This window comes from Stigmatopora argus, chromosome 13, assembly GCF_051989625.1.
Source record: "Stigmatopora argus isolate UIUO_Sarg chromosome 13, RoL_Sarg_1.0, whole genome shotgun sequence".
Taxonomy (NCBI): Eukaryota; Metazoa; Chordata; class Actinopteri; order Syngnathiformes; family Syngnathidae; genus Stigmatopora; species Stigmatopora argus.
This window is the reverse complement of record NC_135399.1, coordinates 7032061-7050412: the sequence shown is the minus strand read 5'-3', so window position 1 is coordinate 7050412 and position 18352 is coordinate 7032061. Positions and strand designations below refer to the sequence as shown.

General features: G+C 40.1%; 2 protein-coding genes across 3 annotated transcripts in view; both read right to left on the bottom strand.

The window, feature by feature from the left end:
- Nucleotides 1–505: 505 nt before the first annotated feature.
- On the bottom strand, nucleotides 506–14635 carry slc12a8 (solute carrier family 12 member 8). 2 transcript variants are annotated; one of them, XM_077617915.1, is made up of 14 exons: nucleotides 14097–14635; nucleotides 13548–13685; nucleotides 12553–12699; nucleotides 11903–12094; nucleotides 11584–11815; nucleotides 7413–7526; nucleotides 7250–7337; nucleotides 6073–6160; nucleotides 5531–5644; nucleotides 3014–3554; nucleotides 2830–2927; nucleotides 2636–2753; nucleotides 1232–1292; nucleotides 506–1098 (listed from the first exon to the last, which is right to left on the bottom strand). In XM_077617915.1, the coding sequence occupies exons 2-14, from the start codon at nucleotides 13677–13679 to the stop codon at nucleotides 933–935; spliced, it is 2091 nt and encodes a 696-aa protein (XP_077474041.1). In that variant the 5' UTR covers nucleotides 13680–13685; nucleotides 14097–14635; the 3' UTR covers nucleotides 506–932. The 2 variants fall into 2 exon arrangements, with proteins under 2 accessions (XP_077474041.1, XP_077474040.1); XM_077617914.1 differs by having other exon boundaries at nucleotides 5498–5644; nucleotides 14097–14572.
- A 61-nt stretch (nucleotides 14636–14696) lies between these two features.
- me3 (malic enzyme 3, NADP(+)-dependent, mitochondrial) overlaps nucleotides 14697–18352 on the bottom strand; it is a 9596-nt gene continuing 5940 nt past the window's right edge. The window contains exons 7-14 of the mRNA XM_077617916.1: nucleotides 18237–18346; nucleotides 18068–18165; nucleotides 17865–17978; nucleotides 17172–17277; nucleotides 15805–15947; nucleotides 15534–15707; nucleotides 15360–15458; nucleotides 14697–15208 (exon numbers count right to left, since the gene is read on the bottom strand). Coding sequence (XP_077474042.1) covers nucleotides 15047–15208; nucleotides 15360–15458; nucleotides 15534–15707; nucleotides 15805–15947; nucleotides 17172–17277; nucleotides 17865–17978; nucleotides 18068–18165; nucleotides 18237–18346 — 1006 coding nt within the window. The 3' untranslated portion in view covers nucleotides 14697–15046. The remainder of the gene's footprint in view (nucleotides 15209–15359; nucleotides 15459–15533; nucleotides 15708–15804; nucleotides 15948–17171; nucleotides 17278–17864; nucleotides 17979–18067; nucleotides 18166–18236; nucleotides 18347–18352) is intronic.

Here is an 18352-nt window from a genome sequence, read left to right as displayed (position 1 = left end):
GAAATTCACAGCAGAAGGAGGATTATACACCACATGATTGGATATCTATTATCGTCTTGGGAAGGGTGATAAGTGTTCCCTTTTTCATGGTGGTGTGCACAGCTGGTGGTCATCCTTGGTAGGCCAACTGGAGGTTGAATCTGTATCTCTAAAAGTCCATGTTTTATGTTCTGTATTGGCATGCTTCTTCTTTCTAGTCTTCTAATTAACCTATTACGTTATTTTAGCGCTGTTTTGGCATATTTTTTCAGTTAAAATTAATTCGATATCTAATGCTGTCAATGCAAACCAAATGAGTTAAATGTTTCTATGGGCCTAAACCTAACTTCAACATGCCCAACAACAAAGATGATTTTGCCATTCCTGACAAATTAGTTTGCTTATGACATTCAAACCCTTTGCTCCTCTCAGCAACTGGTTATCACAAAGTATTTATTCCTATACAGTTCAGTACAGCTCTCTCTGCTGAGTTTAGAGGCGGCCATGACTTATTTTGCGCTCTGGGTTGAGTTCAGTACAATTCTGAATTTATGTTATTTGTATACAAATTACATTGAATATACTGTACATATTGTTTGTAATATTAGACTAGGCGAAGCACATGAAACAGTGAGTGATTAAGGAAAACTGTCTGAGGGTAGATGGGACATTTTTATGGTATCTGGGGACTGTAATATCTTGTGGTTTCTTTATGTTGTAATCTCTACTATGTTAAACAGTGCAAGTAGTTATGAATTGGAAACATATGCAGTCGAATATGGACTCATGAATCATGAGGACGCAGTTTTAATGCAGTCTGACTTAGCTTTTTATACAACATGTAATCAGAAGTCATTGAGTCTCTCAGATACTGATAGAAACTGACTACACACAGATTTTGTGCAAGACAAATTAGCAAAAAATAATGTACTATAATTGAGATACTGCTTAAGTCACCCATGTGGCTGTTGTACCACCTCATCCCTCTTGATGAACAAGGACTGATGGTAGCGGTTCCGAGATGCAAAGTCAGCATTTTCCTCTGTCAGCTGCTTAGTTTTAAGGCCGACAACTGATAGACATGGTGTCAGGACGATTTCATCTCTATGAGGTTTCCATCTGCCGGCAAGGCAAGAACGTGTCATTCATGTTCAAAGTTAAATTTGGGCATGTTATCAGAGCATTATTCAGGCAATGTCTTAATACAAGTCACATTCATAGTACCAGTAAATAGAAAAAATTCAATGGATACCTGCAAATGCTGGTTAACGTTGATTTGAGCCACGCAAATAAACTGAATCGAGCCCCGACACCTGAAAATATTGGTGACAAGATTATGTTACGTCAAATAATAGATGAAATAGTCTGCACAGAAGAGTGTTCTTATCAAACCCATTACTACAAATTTGAAGTCGTAGAAAAATATGCTGCTGGTACACGATCAAATGTGATGTGAGATTCAAACGACCCTACAGCCGCCGTTCTTAGGATGTTGAGCCTCGAGAGCTGCCAGGCTGAAACAGCCTACAAGCACCATCCTTGATTATAATATCAGTTCGTATTACAGTCTGGAATACAGTCACCAAACTGGAATGTGCCCAATCATTACAAACCTATCCTTTGTTGGACTGGGATAGGATGACGTGAATGAAAAATTACGAAGCTAGAATCCAGGTTCATGAAATCTGATAAATTACTTAATGTTTGGTTAATATTACAGTATTGCATATTACTATTTATATTCTATTTGCAGCACTTTTTTGTTTGGACCAGAACCAAACAGGTTTTTCATTCAAACATATCCAGCAGAGACAGTTTTACCAAAGAGTATTCTGCTAAAACAAGAAGTACCTGACTGCAATCAATTGATTACACGTGTAAGACACCAGATCTGTGTAAAGCTGTCCTCTAGTTTGGTTGGAATTAAAACATTTTGTAGAATTGGTTTGAGACCCCAGAGCTAATCTTTAAGTTACTGCGAAATTCCTTTTCTGACCCCTCTGACCTTTGACCTCACTACTTCAAAATTGGATCATTTATTGTGTTTCATATTATGAACCATGGATGTCCAAACTATTCCACAAAGGCGTGCTGGTTTTTCTTCCAAATAATCAAGCACTATCAGTTTAACCAATGAGGTTTCAAAGTCGTCAATGGCAGCAAATGTGTTAAATGGGTGTCTTATAATGACATGAACCTCATATTAATGGTGTAGTGCACATGTGTCAAAGTGGCGGCCCGGGGGCCAAATCTGCCCCGCTGCATCATTTTGTGTGGCCCGGGAAAGTAAATCATGAGTGCCGACTTTCTGTTTTAGGATCAAATTAAAATGAAGAGTATAGATGTATATTAAATTTCCTGATTTTCCCCCTTTTCAATCAATAATTGTAATTTTTTAATCCATTTTTTCTGTTTTTAGTTCAAAAATCATTTTGCAAAATCTAAAAATATATTTAAAAAAAATCTAAAATAAACATTGTTTTAGATCTATAAAAAACTGAATATTCAGGGATTTTAATCAAATCATTTTAATCAATTTATAAAATGTCTAACTAAGTTTATCTAAAATGGTCCGGCCCACATGAAATCGAGTTGACGTTAACGCGGCCCGCGAACCAACCCGAGTCTGACACCCCTGGTGTAGTGGGAAAGTCACCTCTTTGTAGTCCAGGGCTGGTTTTACCAATGTAGAAGAAGAGCAGCAGGGCAACAACTATATTTGCTAGTGCGTAAACCCACTGAATAACAAACATGATCAACAAGGAGCTCAATGCCTGAAAGATGAAAATAGACACACAAACTGAGCTCATTTAAATCAGATTGAAACAACAAATCAAGTGCAAAACTTACACCAATGAGAGCCATCCAATGGTTGCTAAACTTAGCATAGGTTGAGTCAGGATGGGTTTTGATTTCTAAGTTCTGCTGGTCTGCTTTACCTCCAGTGACTGTAAGATCAATAGTATGAACACAATAATGGTGTCAATAAAAGAGAATTTTAATAAAATTGTATATTTTGTAAAATGTGGAGTACCTGTGCTGCAAGGCCCAGAAGATGGATTTTGTTCAACACAAGTTTCCTTTTGCTGCACCTCAGCCACTTCCTCAGGCGGATCGTCCTTATCTTCAAACACATTCTTGTTCAAATTCAAGCCAAAACTGTCCATCAGCTTCTGCTTGGCCTCCTTGCCCCTCCCTTGTAAGGCCATTTGGGGTCCTGCAGCTCCGTTGGAGGAAGAGGGAAAGATCCGATCCATATCCTTGGTAAACTCGAGCAAAGTGCCTTTTCTCTCTGGGTTTTCTCCTGCACTTCCATAATCGGGGGCGGCTGTCTCAATCAGAGGCTGCCTGGTGGTTCTTTGCAAGCTTCCTACAGCTTGGTTGGTTTTGCCCTTTTCCATCAACTTGACTGTCATAGATACGCAGAAGTAGGAGTAGTCAATGAAGCTGTAGGTGAGCATGAAGTTGATGGTGACGATGGGTGCCAGTATGTTGACCTGGCCGATGAAAACAAAGGCCATGCTCAGCAGGCTGGTCAGAAAGATGGCTGCTACTGGAGTCTTGTTTGGGCCTTTCTGTTGGACAGTTTTACATGGTTAGTCACAACAAACCAGGACATAGCCGCACTGATGCTTTTCCATGCGTCAAATAGCATTAGTTCTGGCCCGCCATGTTTTTTTCCCAAGATGGCGCCGTTCACTCTGTCCACTCTTATGTTTTTCGTGTTTTACAGCCCTTCTATTTTTTTTTTAAATTACATTTTAATATTTCTTAATACATTCCTTTTTACTTTACTTTGTACTTTATACTTTTTACTTTAATGTTTTTTACAACTTTCCTTGTTCTGTTAGCCTGAATTCTTTCTGCTACTTCTTTTTTGGAACCATTCAGCCATGCCTATGCTGTCATACACATGGGACTAGCTGTTACAATACGCAGCAAAAGGAGCAACACCTCAATGCCGCTGGAAATTCGGAGTTGGACAAAAGTGCCGGGAGAAGAAGCAACGCTTCTGACCAACCATTCCATCATCGGATAAGATGGAAGAGCTGTCGGTGCTTACCAGGCCAGAAACGGAGTCAAGGAGTTCTACTCTGCTACTGTTGTCTTCAGCTCCAGACTACTGAGGAACTGTGTGGCTAAGCTTGGAAAAGTGATTCTGCATATTCTCTACCTCGGTCACAGTCTGCAGAAGTTCCACATCTTGTGGAAGACTTCCTGTGTGTGGTTCCAGTTTTTGTCCAACTTTACAACCTTTTTTGAGTCTGTATCCGTCTTGCTACCGCAACCAAAATGGCGCCGTTCAAGTGGCAGCCGGTGGCGGTAGCTCCGTCCACTCGTTTTGTGTTTTTGCTGTGTTTTCTGTCTTAATGATTTGATTTGGTGATTCTTAATGATCCCATTTACTTTGATTTGCTTTGTACTTTGTGCTTTTGCTTTGTTGTTCTGTCTAATCACCCTCTTGCTATTGTCCCAATGAAATTTCCCGAATACGGGCTGAATAAAGTTATCCAATCCAATCCAATGTCATTTTGTATGGCAAAGATGTCTATAAATTTCAAAATAGTTGCAAGCACAAAAGGCCAGAAGATTGAAGGTATTTCTATGTTCTGATGGACACTTTGGCTTCCTCCCACATTACAATATGTTAACTAAAGACTCAATTTTGTTTAGCATAAACCTGATGGGGCTCTTTAATTGACCAATCAACTACAATGTTCTTCAGTTCTCCTCTCTCTGTTGCATCAACAATAATCATCTCTTTGCCAAATTCACACCGACTTTTCAAACCGTTTGAAGCTGTGGCTTTTTAACTCGCCTGGCTTTTTCTTCCTAGGTCGTATCAGCCGGTTACATGAGCGCCGCTGTGCGTCTGGCAGAGATCCAGAGCACACAGTGGAGCAGAGTCCAGCCTGTCGCCCTTCCTGCGTTTGTTCTGAACCTTTGATTTGGGCCAAGATGTCTCGGGCCTCATTCCAGCCCACTGAGAGAGGTCAGACACTGCTGCCAGTCTGAGGAAAAGTGAGGTGGTCGGGGTCAGGAAAGTCAGCAGGACTCTTGTGTGTTTATGTGTGTGCAGTGACCGAGTCTTTGCTGTATTGCAGTCAATCTGCTCACTTTTTTAGTGGCGTCCATGCGCTATAATTAGTGACTCTTTCCTCCACTCCTGCCATACATTCAGACCTGAAACACTTCAGGTCAATCTTAGGTGGGGGATTTCACAAATATTAATGATTTAAAATGGACTCAAACTGAAATACACTTTGGTCCCGAGTAACACTAGAGTAGATTTTGGTTGTGTCTTTTTTTACATATTTGCATTTACCTCATTGCCTGCCATTGACAACAATAAATGTTCAGTTCATTTAAACTATGAGGACTGGAGGTCATTCATGGTCAATGGCAGCCAGTAAAATAAAGTGGTAAACGTGGTCTTGAGATCGTTAATTCGGGAATATTGGCAACTCATTAATTACCAGACAATGTTTCATAATGTAATTGTATTTATCCAACCCACCCCTTTTCCCAGAAAGGCCAGTGCAGGGATGACCTTCTCTTGGGCGATGCACTGAAGGATCCTGGGTGCTCCGTACAAGCCGCCCATGCAGGAAGCCAGGGAGGAGACATAGAGCCCCAACAGAAACAGGAAGCCCACCAAGGAGACCTGAAGGAAGGAGGAAAGCAAACAGAGGCTGGAAGAGGATAGGGTGGGGTGCGAGCTACACCCTGTTCAGTTCCGCTCTAGTCAGACCTTAAAAAAAATAGCCAGTACTAACCCCGGATGAACAGGTCAAGGTGAATGAGTCCGTTTGTGATGTAGTTAACTTTAGTCACCTCTGAGGCTTGCATTATGTCACACTGTATTTTTCCATAAAGACATTGATTTTATACTTTTGAAACAAACAGAAGTTAAAAAGAGGCTCCTACGGAACGTTAATTACTTGCTTTAAAAGTATTTTTTAAGTTAAGTATGGTAATTTTATGTTTTTTGACATTGGTAATGTTTGAAATAGTTAAAGTGGTTAAGTTCATGATAATATTGTAGTTCTTGGTTAAATGGAATATTTAACAACATCGGTAGAGGGTTGTTACCTTTTCTGCTATCAAGAAGTCATATCGCAGAGCTTCTCTGCTACATATGGCCCCGAGGAGGAAGACAAAGACCAGATACAGGAACCACCTGTGGGTCCCCAGCAATACACTTATTCAACAGTTTGTTCTCTTCACTGATTTTGGCCTAATAAATAAGACTTGAGTTAGCCTGTTATTTTTAAACGTCATCACTCTGACTATACAGATATCCCAAGTCTCATGGGAAGTTCCATGGGTCACCCTGAGGCCCACAAGTCAGTTAAAATATCCTGGATTTTGGGTTTATGGCAGGAAGTGTTTTTTTTTTTTTTTGGGGGGGGGGGGGGGGGGGGCAATGTGAGCTAGAGCATGCAAGCTAAATAATAACTCGTGCACTGTTTCTTTTAATAGCCGATTATGCAGACATGGGAGAGATATGGAAGGACAGACTCAAAGTAGGTAAGATGACTGTTTGTTAGATAGGGAAACTGACATATACTGATTAATCTAATGGTACAGTGACGTTGGTTCCCTACCAAAGCTGAAATGCATTTCTCCCCTGCTGTTCATCGCATGTTACCGACCTGATTTTTATAACCGAACTTAAGTTAAGTCGATCAAACAGCTTCTGTGCAATTGTATGACTTCAAACACTTCACGTGCTGGATGACGCCTTGAATGCCACAGTAACTTGTCAGATGGGTCAATAATGTGGCCCTGTATAAAAAGGCCCAATTCCGATTTGGACTGGTAAAAATTGTGAACAGCTAGCCCACAAAAATGGATATGAGGACAAAACTGATTGGAATCCGATGTGCTTGCAGTCTGAGCACAGTGTAAGTGAGGCAGAGCTTTTTGCTTTTTCATTCATTTTCTGAACTGCTTTATCTTCACTAGGATCGCGGAGGGTGCTGGAACCTATCGAAGCTGACTTCGGGCCAGAAGCGGGGGACACCCTGAATCGGTGGCCAGCCAATCACAGGGAACGAGAAGACGGACAACCATTCACACTGACACTCAGTTCAGGCTGGTTGCAGTCAATGTATATTTATAATTTCCGTCAAATGTAGAATTGTTTGTCAAGATTAACTTTTCACTATTTACTAGTGGAATATACAGGGTTTGCCCGTTTCTGTCTCTTCCTAATTTTTGCATCTAATCATTTTGTTATGTGCGATAGAATGTGTGTTGATCCTACGAGGTGAAGACAGCTGCTAGTGTTCCCACAGGGATGTTGTGTTCAGCTCGCCTCAGGTCTGGGCTCATGTTGAAGCCTGACATAACACCTACAGACAACACACAGAGGAATGTAAACAAACTATTGTAATGTTGGATTTAAGTCACTGAGCAGACACACCCACCTGTAGCAGCAGGGAAGAAGACCCCAAATACTGTGAAGAAATTTTCTCCTGGGCTGTATTCAGGCAGTGTGTTGCGGCTGAGAAGACCAACTGAATAACCCATGAAACCATGTGCTAAAACATGAGGTAGAGCAAAAGGAAATTCATCATAATGGAACCTCATCATCTGGTTATCCAATTAAATGAATTGAGCTTTTTTGGCTGGGATTTGTTTGACATTTTGTTTGCCACTTGGCATTTGCGCTTTGTTCTGCAAAGTTTGTGTCAGTAGTCCCAAAAAACAGTATAAAACACACTGTATATATTTTAGTTTTTGTGGGCCAAAATTCTTGTAACTCTATATTGTGTTGTTGCATCGTCCCTTTTAAAACGTAAAAACAAATCTAAATTTTAAACACCCGATAAATTTAACCTGATGCTGATCCTCTTAAAATGATGTAATCTGGAACATCCCTATTTTATGACATGTAAGACCTTTAAATAAAAGGGCAAGAGACTACTGCTAATTTTAAAAAATTGCATTTATTATTACAAAATTTCTTAAAATGACTAAGCATTATTGTGTCTATACAACTGTATTTTTCATAATTGTTAAATAAATGAATGCAATGTTAAAGAAACAAAAGAAGTCCATTGAAAATGATTAAAAACAGATATAAATAATGGTTATGGCCCCAAGTAACATTCAGACAACTGTCTGTACTAATGCTTTAATGCCTTTGACAGAGCTAGACATCCAATCCATTTTGGCTACTAATTGGCTAAAGGAATCTTCATTTGCACCCCCCCAAAAATCATGTCTACTCCCTCAATGATGGTCAGTGAGTTGAATTTATTCCCTACCTTTTAGGGGTTTTACAAAAAACAAGAACTTGTGCATGAAAGGTTCAATTATATTCAAAAAGGCTTTTGAGTCAACGTCAAATTCATTACTATGGATCATGCCTAATTGAAAATGTCTTATTTGCACACACAAAACCTACTGACAGCACCACCCTTTACTCAACATGAGTCTTCACTTCCAAATTGCACATGGACAGATTGTTCAGCATTGCTGGAGGCCTTTTATTGACTCTAAAATGCTCCGCCAACACCGGATATTTCCCCCTTGATTATCTTGCAATTGGAAAGAATGTGTTCTCCCGGATTAATGACATGTTTATCCGAAAGGAAGTAACCACCCAGTTCAGAAGCTACACAGCTTCCAAGTTTGAACAAAAAGAGAGGGGTTTTTCTTTTGTTTCTAAAGAACAACAGAAACACCAAACAGCTGGGCGTAAAAGTTATAAAGTGCACGTAACACAGAACAGGAATTTTAAAAGAACATAAAAAGTGATCCATTTGAATTGTGATGGTTGGCATTGAATTATCATGTTTCAGGGCCAATCTATTTTGACTGGGAGGGACTGGTAGCAATTTTTCTCTATTGGCCTCTTTCAGTCAAAACAAATGAAAAAGATTGATTGACTGTTTGATGAAAAGTGAGTTGGAAATATGCAATTGATAATTTTAGCCATAAAATTAATGAAATATTGATGCGTTTTTTTGGGTGGCCTGGTGAGCAAGTGGTTAGCGCGTCGCGCTCACAGTTCTGGGGTCGAGGGTTTGATCCTAGGTGCGTCGTCATTGTGTGGAGTTTTCATGTTCTCCGGGTATTCCGGTTTGCTCCCACATCCCAAAAACATGCGTGCTAGGCTGGTTTAACACTCTAAATCACATGTGTCAAAGTGGCGGCCCGGGGGCAAAATCTGGCCCGCCGCATCATTTTGTGTGGCCCGGGAGAGTAAATCATGAGTGCCGACTTTCTGTTTTAGGCTCAAATTAAAATGAAGAGTATAGATGTATATTAAATTTCCTGATTTTCCCCCTTTTAAATCAATAATTGTAATTTTTTAATCATTTTTTTCTGTTTTTAGTTCAAAAATCATTTTGTAAAATCTAAAAATATATTAAAAAAGGTAAAATAAACATTGTTTTACATCTATAAAAACTGAATATTCAGGGCTTTTGATCTAGTTCTTTTAATCCATTTATTAAAAAAAATCTAAATATTATGTCTAAAATGGTCCGGCCCACATGAAATCGAGTTCACGTTAACGTGGCCCGCGAACCAACCCGAGTCTGACACCCCTGCTCTAAATTGCCTCTTGTATGAGTGTGATCGTGAATGGTTGTCTGTCTCCTTGTGCCCTTCGATTGGCTGACCACTGACTCAGGGTGTCCCCCGCCTGGTGCCCATAGTTAGCTGGGAGGGGCTCCAGGTTACAATAAGGCTCAATGGAAAAAAATGTCTCTTGATACGAAAGAAATTTCAATTTTCATTCTCTATTTTGTTTTGAAATTGTCAGGATTGTTGCTCTCCACTGGCCTCCCATTGGCTAGAAGGGAGCAACTTTATCCTTTGCTTTTTATCATGGGGCCCAAGAAAGTTATAGAGTGAGTGAAGAAACATGGTGTTTTCAAAGTGTTCAAAAGTCTTGCTATCGCCTTTTTTGTGTGTTTTGCACACAATTCTTACAAAATTGGTATACTTTTATCATTTTTAAAGGGGCAGTATTGGGGACCTTAGAACGATTAGAGCTTTTACATCTAAAATGCGTCTCTAATGAAAAATCCAAGTTACGAAATCACTTTTTGAAACAAATCATTTTCGTAAAAATAGAGGTACCGGTACCAATATTGTAAGGAAGGGTGTATAAGAAAAGAACGGGGCTCCTCTTTTTGTTCTGCATTCCACCGAGTATCGGAGGAATGCAGATTACATGTGTCCGAGGCCTCTCCCTCTGCCTGACCTCTCTGTCACCCACATCATCAGGCTGTGTGGTTCCAGCGGTAAGGCAGGTCCCACTGAGATGACTGGCAGCTGCACAATAGTGAGGAGCGCAAAGAGACGTTTGGCTTGAGAGGGTAGAAAGTGGCCTCTCATCTGAACTCCAACTTTCTTTGTCATTTTGCAAATATGTGGCTGAGTCTGGTTAACACCCAAAGGCCGTGACCATAGGATCATATTATAGCTTTGTTCAGGGAAATGTCTTCAACTGCTTTTATCCATCACAATGAGAATGTTTAAGTCAAACTTGTTGTTGTTGTGGTTGCACAGACAATAACAATCAATTACAATTGAGAATTCCTCCTCCTTTTGAGCATGGCAGACACACATTTAAAAGGATGGATAACGTATAACCACCGTTGATAACAGCAAGTAAATGAACTCTTAGAGTCTGAATCTAGTCTAGTCTGAATCTTATCAGAAATGGGAAATAAGCTATAACGGCAGACAGTGACTACAGAAGCTTCTCCGTCAGGATGTGCTCAAGTTGAGTGTTCAGTGAGTGCTGTTTAATCTGGGTTGTTCCAGCCAGCTGAGGGACCTAATGGCAACCTGCCAACGATGAAGTAACCACAACACACAGCCCATAACTGGAAAAACCTGGACATATGATTTTTCTTAGGTAGTAGTTTCATATTTGGCTATATAATCTGTTTATCTATACAAAATTAGTTTAATTTTGCCATGTGCAGTAGTTTGAGTTACATATATATCTATACACGCATGACAGTTTAAATTCATATGGATATTAACTTTGAAATACCAACCTGAAAGGACATGGAAAATTATTCGAATGGGATTTTCTACTTCTTTTAAACCAGCTAAAAAAAATAGGCACATTTTCTATGTGCAACCTTGGGGTATCAAACTGTAATGAAAATAAAAACTAGGTAGGAAATGTAAAAATTGTTTTAACCCAAAGATATATACTGTGTAGTATACAGTATACTGTAGTTAAAATGAGCGTCAATTGGTCTACTATATATAGTTTAGCGACATCTACTGGTGTTCCCATATTATTCATGCTCAACAGTGGCTCTGGAGACCATTGTACCCTTTTGAAAGGGTATTAAATCGGTCCTCAAAGGGCAACAGTGGGGGAAGGTTTTCATTCAAACTGAACAAGAAGACACCTTTTGCAAGACACCTCATTTGTTAAAGTGTTGGCACTAGATAGGTTGGAACAAAGACCAGGACCCAGTGCGGCCCTCTGCGGAATTGGTTTGATACCCCTGTATAAAAACGATGCTGCAGTAGGTGAAACACTGTGAAAAATACTCTCAAGCACTCTATGATGGAGTAGAAATGAAAAAATAATGCAAAAACTGAATGTTGCCCTACCTGGGTCAAGATGTGTAAAGGTACCGATGACAAAGTCCAGCGTGGAGATGGCCAGCACCGCCAATAACAGCAGCTGGAGTCTCACAATCCACTTGACGCCTGCCAGGTTGATTCCGAGCAAGGCAAGCAGAACTCCAGCTGACATGCCTCGCACTGCCCATTGGCTTTTAAAGGCTATTAGTTGTGCTACCGACTCCGAAAAGCCTGTTATGTACATGGCACCGGCGACACACTGTGACAGAAAACAATGTGGCCACTTATAGTATATATACTGTGGCCCCCCAAAAAAGGTCTGAAATTAGTTCCATTCAGTCCTCACCTGTCCAAACACATAGAGAAGGCCCACGCTGCCTCCCACCCTGCCACCGAGGACTGTGGAGATCATGGAGTACACACCTCCACTTCCAACCCCACAGTATTCACACACGCCAATCCCAGACATCACAGTGACCAGTGCAAACAGAACCACCATGGAGACAAGGAGCATGCCAACCAGCACACCTGTGTTACCCTGGAAGATTCAGCAACACTGCGACGTTAATGTTTGCAAGTGCATTTTCAACACAACTCAAACTTATGAGCTCTATGTACAGTAGCTCTATTTCTTAACATATTTAAATTTAGGAACGTTCAAACGGTGAGTTTCATTCATTCATTTTCGGAACCGCTTTATCAGCTGACTTCGGGGACGAGGCGGGAGACTACCATTCACGCTCACACTCATACCTAGGGAAATTTAGATTGTCCAACCAGCCTACCATGCATGTTTTTTTGAATGTGGGAGGAAACCAGAGTAGCCGGAGAAGACCCACACAGGCCCAGAGAGAACATGCAAACTCCACACAGGTGGACCGACCTGGATTTGTACCTAGGACCCCAGAACTGTGAGGCCGACGCATTAACCACTCGGCCGCCGGGCCACCCACTATGACTTTCTACTGTACAAATTAGTAGTATGTATGTACTCACCACTAAGAAGCCTGTCCGCAGGAACAAAACAACACCAAAGATGTTAATCATACATGTGGTGAAGACTCCATCCCAGGTACCAAAGAGAACCGGCTCCCACATAAAAAGTTTGATTCTCCACCACGGCTGACTGGACTGCTGAGAGCCCTAGCCATAAAAAAAAACAGTTCCTACTGTAAAATCATATATACAGGGTGATTTGTTTTTAAAAGAATGTACAGCTGCTCCCCTCTGGCAGACGCTATAGGTCCCACAAAGTACGGACAAATAGGCTTAAGGACAGTTTTTTCCCCACATCCATCAGAACTCTAAAGTTGCGGTAACACAACACACATTCCCTTCTGAGGTAATATGAAAAGATGTTTGGGTGGTGATCTGCCTCCTACTAGCTGACTGAAGGTAAGTGAAAGACAGTGAGAGGTAAGTGACCTGTATCCATAACAGCAGAATGCCAAATTACAAGTCCGTAACTATCACTTATTTAAGTCTTTTGCCGAGTAAACGCAGCTTATGGAGAAGCACCACCAATTTCGTCATACGCAGTTTCTGGGTGTAATGACAAGTAGGCTTTTTGTTGTTGATGATGACGACAGGGCCTATGTCCAATTATTATTATTATTATTATTATTACATGTATTTGTTTTACTTAGTCTAACTTGAAAAAGAGTCTCAACCTTATAAAGGTTTCATTTTGCCCTCAAGCAGATGGTAGACATAGGAGTATTAAATGGCAACAGTGGTTATGTCACATAAAAGCTGACTTATATTTGCACAAAGGGCGATGTTTTAAAAAACAATTGTAAGCAAATGTTGATTTTCAATTGAAACCATTCTGCCTTCTGAGATTAATGTGTACACGTTCAGGATCTTGGTTGGTTACGGCTTGATGTCTGCTAGAATGTGCTGATTGTGAAATGCCAGTACACCAACCAATGTCAATGGACTTCCTATTTTATTTTAATCAAGATAATCAAATTGGAACAGTCTGATGTTACCTGTGCATCCTCGTGGAACAGATCATTCTCCTGAGGGTTAGTGTTGCTCGAATTATCCTCCTTTCCCAGGATTGCTCCATCTCCTAACTCATCACAGATCTGCCCTGGCCATCCCGCTGGCAAAGACTCCATTACAACCTACAGTTGGACAGGTAAGTGACCACCAGAACTTTACACTACCATTCATTACATAGCATTTAGTGTCTTTAAACACTCTCTGTAAAAAAATATAAAAGGATGGTGGACAGTTAAAGATCTGTCTGAATATACCTAGATCCCAGAATATACAAGTACAAGTATGTTACAGTACAGTTGTAACAAAACTGCTTTGAAAAGCTCAATCCATATGTACCTATTCACGTGTAGTACACTCATTTTTTGTTACTAACTAAAAAGTAGTTTCACCTTACAAGTCATCATTGTTCTTTTCATTCAGCGTTAGAAATAATTAGCAAGCTCTGATTATAAAAATCAAAATGGGGACATCACAAAATGAGACAAAGATTTAAAGATCTGAACCAGCATGACTTACTGTATTTAAAGACTTACCTTTCACACTGAATTAGTCCATGGTGGGGATACAAAGGTGCACATTCCCAAAGACTTCAAATGTCAAATTAAGGCCAGAAAATGAACAAGGTGGGCAAGCAAGTGAACGACGGTAGCAGGTTGCCAACTGGAGTGAATGTTTCTTACTTTGTTTGCTGGGTGTTCCTGCTATGCTCTGTTGGTTTTGGCAATAAATCTACGAGGTAAAGTTTACCAATGATCACACTTGTAATGGGAGACATACTGTGGGATATTGTGTCTATAGTGTGTAGAGTTTGCATGTTCTCCCGAAGCTTGCGTGGGTTTTCTCCGGGGTTTCCTCCCACATCCCAAAAACATGAATGGTAGACCGGTTGAACACTCTAAATTGCCCCTAGGTATGAATGTGAGCGTGAATGGTTGTCCCTAACACCCCGCCTAGTGCCTGAAGTCAGCTGGGATAGGCTCCAGCAACCCCCAGACCCTTGTGAGAATAAGCAAATGAATGAAAAAAAAGAAAAGAAAATTAACTTGTCTATATTTAACACCTTGTTTAAAAAAAAAATACTGATTATTTTTTTCTTTTAATTGCGGAACAAAAAAATCCTGAGTTTGGAAAACTTCAGTATAAAGTTTAATGTCCATTTTTGGAAAACTTCAAGCATACCTTTCACTCATCATCACCACACAATAAAAACTCACATCAACGTTTTTAGTCTGCTCTTAACTTAGAGTAAATGACACAATTTTGGCAGGGACCGTTGCGAGGTGCTAAAACTGATGACGCTGGAAGAGGCACAAAAGCGTAATGTATTGAAGTAGTTTTGAGGGTGGAGTGTGACATTAAAGGTTATGATATTTTGTCATGGGTACATTGTCAGTAGTACTGTGGAACACAATAAATGCTGACCTAAACTATTAAAAAATAATGATACAAAATCAGTAATATGAAATAAGGAGCGAGGCAATGATCACACATCCTGTACATTCATGGCCTCCTGTGGCCAGGTGTACGTGTCAAGAGTGAATGAATCATAGTCTGGACTGTAGATATGAGAGAGGACAAATGCCTCTTTGTCCTTCGGTTCTGGGTATAGCGAGGCCATGTTATTCTTGTATGCATAGTTGACTATCTGGACACACAAACAAAAAAAATATTAGGGAGTGGCATTTGTTGCTAGTGGGTTTAGGAGTAAACTGTGTTTGAATGATTGCTATTATTTTTCCCACAAATAATTTGAATTTTAACAAAATAACAATTGAATATATTATTTCATGTCAAACCTTGACAGCTATCTTAAAGGACACCTCTCTGATGGTGCTGAGAGGTGGGTAGAGTCGCCCCTCGGCCAAATGCTCTTCAGTCACCATGCCAGCGATGGCCTGACAAATAAACACAAAGCAGAGAAAAGGCTAGAAATGATCCAAAATGAAAGTCAAAGTAATGAAAATGGAAACCTCTGCAGTGGTGAGGAAGATTTCATCGGATATGTGACGAACACCACAAGCGATGACACCCAGTGCCACACCGGGGAACACGTAGGCATTGTTTCCCTGGCCTGGGTAAAACCAGCGGCCGTCGGCCAGGGTCACTTTGTTGAATGGACTCCCGCTAGCAAATATCCCGCGACCCTAGTTTTAAATCAATTAAAAAAAACAGAAGTTTCATAACCTCAAAGTTTTTGTCTCACATGACCACCAGGCTGCAAACGTCAAATTCGGTTCCTACCTCTGTGAGAGTGTAACACTGCTCTGCCGTACACTCGGCCTTGCTGGTGGGGTTGCTAAGAGCAAAGATGATTGGCCGCTCGTTGTTGGCCGCCATGTCCAGAATAATCTTCTCAGTGAATGCGCCCCCAATGGCTGCGACTCCTTCACATTCATAAAAATAAAAAACAATGTTATAGGTTGGCCACACTGCGTTCATGTTTGCTGCCACTGTTGGTGATTTCTTTTTCAACCAATGCAGGAAAGAATGCATTGGATTAGATTACACATGCAAATTATTGTTCATATTCACTAAAATATATGAATGAGTCTTTCCACAAAATTAAGCAAGCAAAACTGATAGTTTTAGATATTCTCCATTCTGATAGATGTCATGCCCCAAATAATTGCCTGTTGTGTGATTCCACCTGAATCATTAAACTCTGCACCTGGAATCAATGCCCACCATTACCGTTTGTATGACTGACACCACCATGTGTCAAGGTAGCCTACAGGACATGTGTGGCATCTGAGAGTCTTGTGGGCTACCATAAGCCTAGGAAAACCTGCTCAGCAAAGGACTCCAAAAAGAAACAAATAACAAAAAACAAAAAAAATAATAACAAACTATTTAAGATTAGACCACCTATTAGTGCACATGTGTCAAAGTGGCGGCCCGGGGGCCAAATCTGGCCCGCCGCATCATTTTGTGTGGCCCGGGAAAGTAAATCATGAGTACCGACTTTCTGTTTTAGGATCAAATTCAAATGAAGAGAATACATGTATATTAAATTTCCTGATTTTCCCCCTTTTAAATCAATAATTGTAATTTCTTAATCACTTTTTTCTGTTTTTAGTTCAAAAATAATTTTGTAAAATCTAAATATATATATAAAAAGCTAAAATAAACATTGTTTTAGATTGATAAAAAACTGAATATTCAGGGCTTTTAATCCAGTTCTTTTAATCAATTTATATTAAAAAAAATCTAAATATTATATCGAAAATGGTCCGGCCCACGTGAAATCAAGTTGACGTTAAAGCGGCCCGCGAACCAACCCGAGTCTGACACCCTTGTATTAGTGGGTGAATGAGCTACTAATTGTTCAGAATGTTCTCTTTTTTCTGCTTAACAATTTAAAGTGAAAAACATGGAATCACTGCTAAAGAAAAGACAGATAATGAAAATATAAATAGTCCACAAAGGCTATTGTGAATGGACATCCATTGTACACATTGTACACTACATTCAATGGCCTCTATACGAGCTCAAACAATGTTCTGTGTTTTGGCATCAACTGGATGAAATAAAAAGGTGCTTAAGTTACATTACATTTGGTTCAGGGAGAGATGACAATCGTCATACACTGACTTTTGAATCCCACTCACCGATGATGGCAGTGGGCTTAATGGTGTGGACAGCCTCCTCCAAGGTCTTCAAGTGGGGATGCTCATGCGCAAACTCTTCCTTCTCATGGTTCAGATGATTTCGCCCCTAAACAAGAAGCATTTGTTTGTATCTTTAACCAGAGCTGCCAAACGTTGAAAATCATATTTCGTAGTGGGTAGAGAAAATTTTCAGATTTTGTGACCCTTTTACCGAGTGGCATTTATCAGCAACGCATACAAAAATAGGTCAATGTGTGCAAATATTTCTAATGCTTTTCAAATACTTTCCTTTTTCAATAGTAAATTCTTTGAAAGAAATAAAAAATACAAACAGCAGATCAACATATATAGCTAACACTGTTTGAAACTACTGATGAAAATGGTCGTTGAAAAGGAAAAGCATGGAAGCATACTTAACGTTCAAAATAATTGAACGTTTTGCCAATGTGCAAATGGAAAAACGTATTTAGAACATGACATTGTGTTTCAAAATGAATTGTCATGGTAGGTTAAAATGGTGAGATTTATTTTCATTTAATTTCCTGAAAAAAAACATTGCTTGATTTTTTTTTCCGTAGTTTTGATACAAAATGTGTACTTAGTAGTTTGGTAAAAACTGGCGTAGTAAACTACAGAAGAGTCGTAGTATTTGACAGCTCTGTTTAACACAAAGCATCTGCTTGATGGTTTTACCTTCACAATGAGACCTTTGGAGTCCACCATCCAGATCCTTTTGGCAGCTTCACCTCGAGACAAGCCTTCCTTGGCCATGGCCATCATGAGGAGATGAGCAATGCCCAATGCGGCCTGACATGAACAGATTTCACCGATTTTAATTCACTTGAAAATGCATCCAAGGAAATGTTTAAAGAAGAAAAAAAGAAAAGAATGGTCACCTCGCCGGCACCCTGGAAAACGAACTTGTGGTCAGACAGTTTGTTTTTGGTGATCTTCAAAGCTGCCAATAGCCCAGCCACCGCTACAGAGGCCGTGCCTATGTGAGAACATAGACATTACATGATATATGACATTTTTATAATGTAAAATAAGTGTCTGGTAGGAAACCTTGAATGTCATCGTTGAAGGTACAGTAGCGATTCCTGTATTTGTTGAGGATGCGGAAAGCATTGCTGTTGGCAAAATCTTCAAATTGAATCAGGCAGTTCATCCCGTACCTGCAG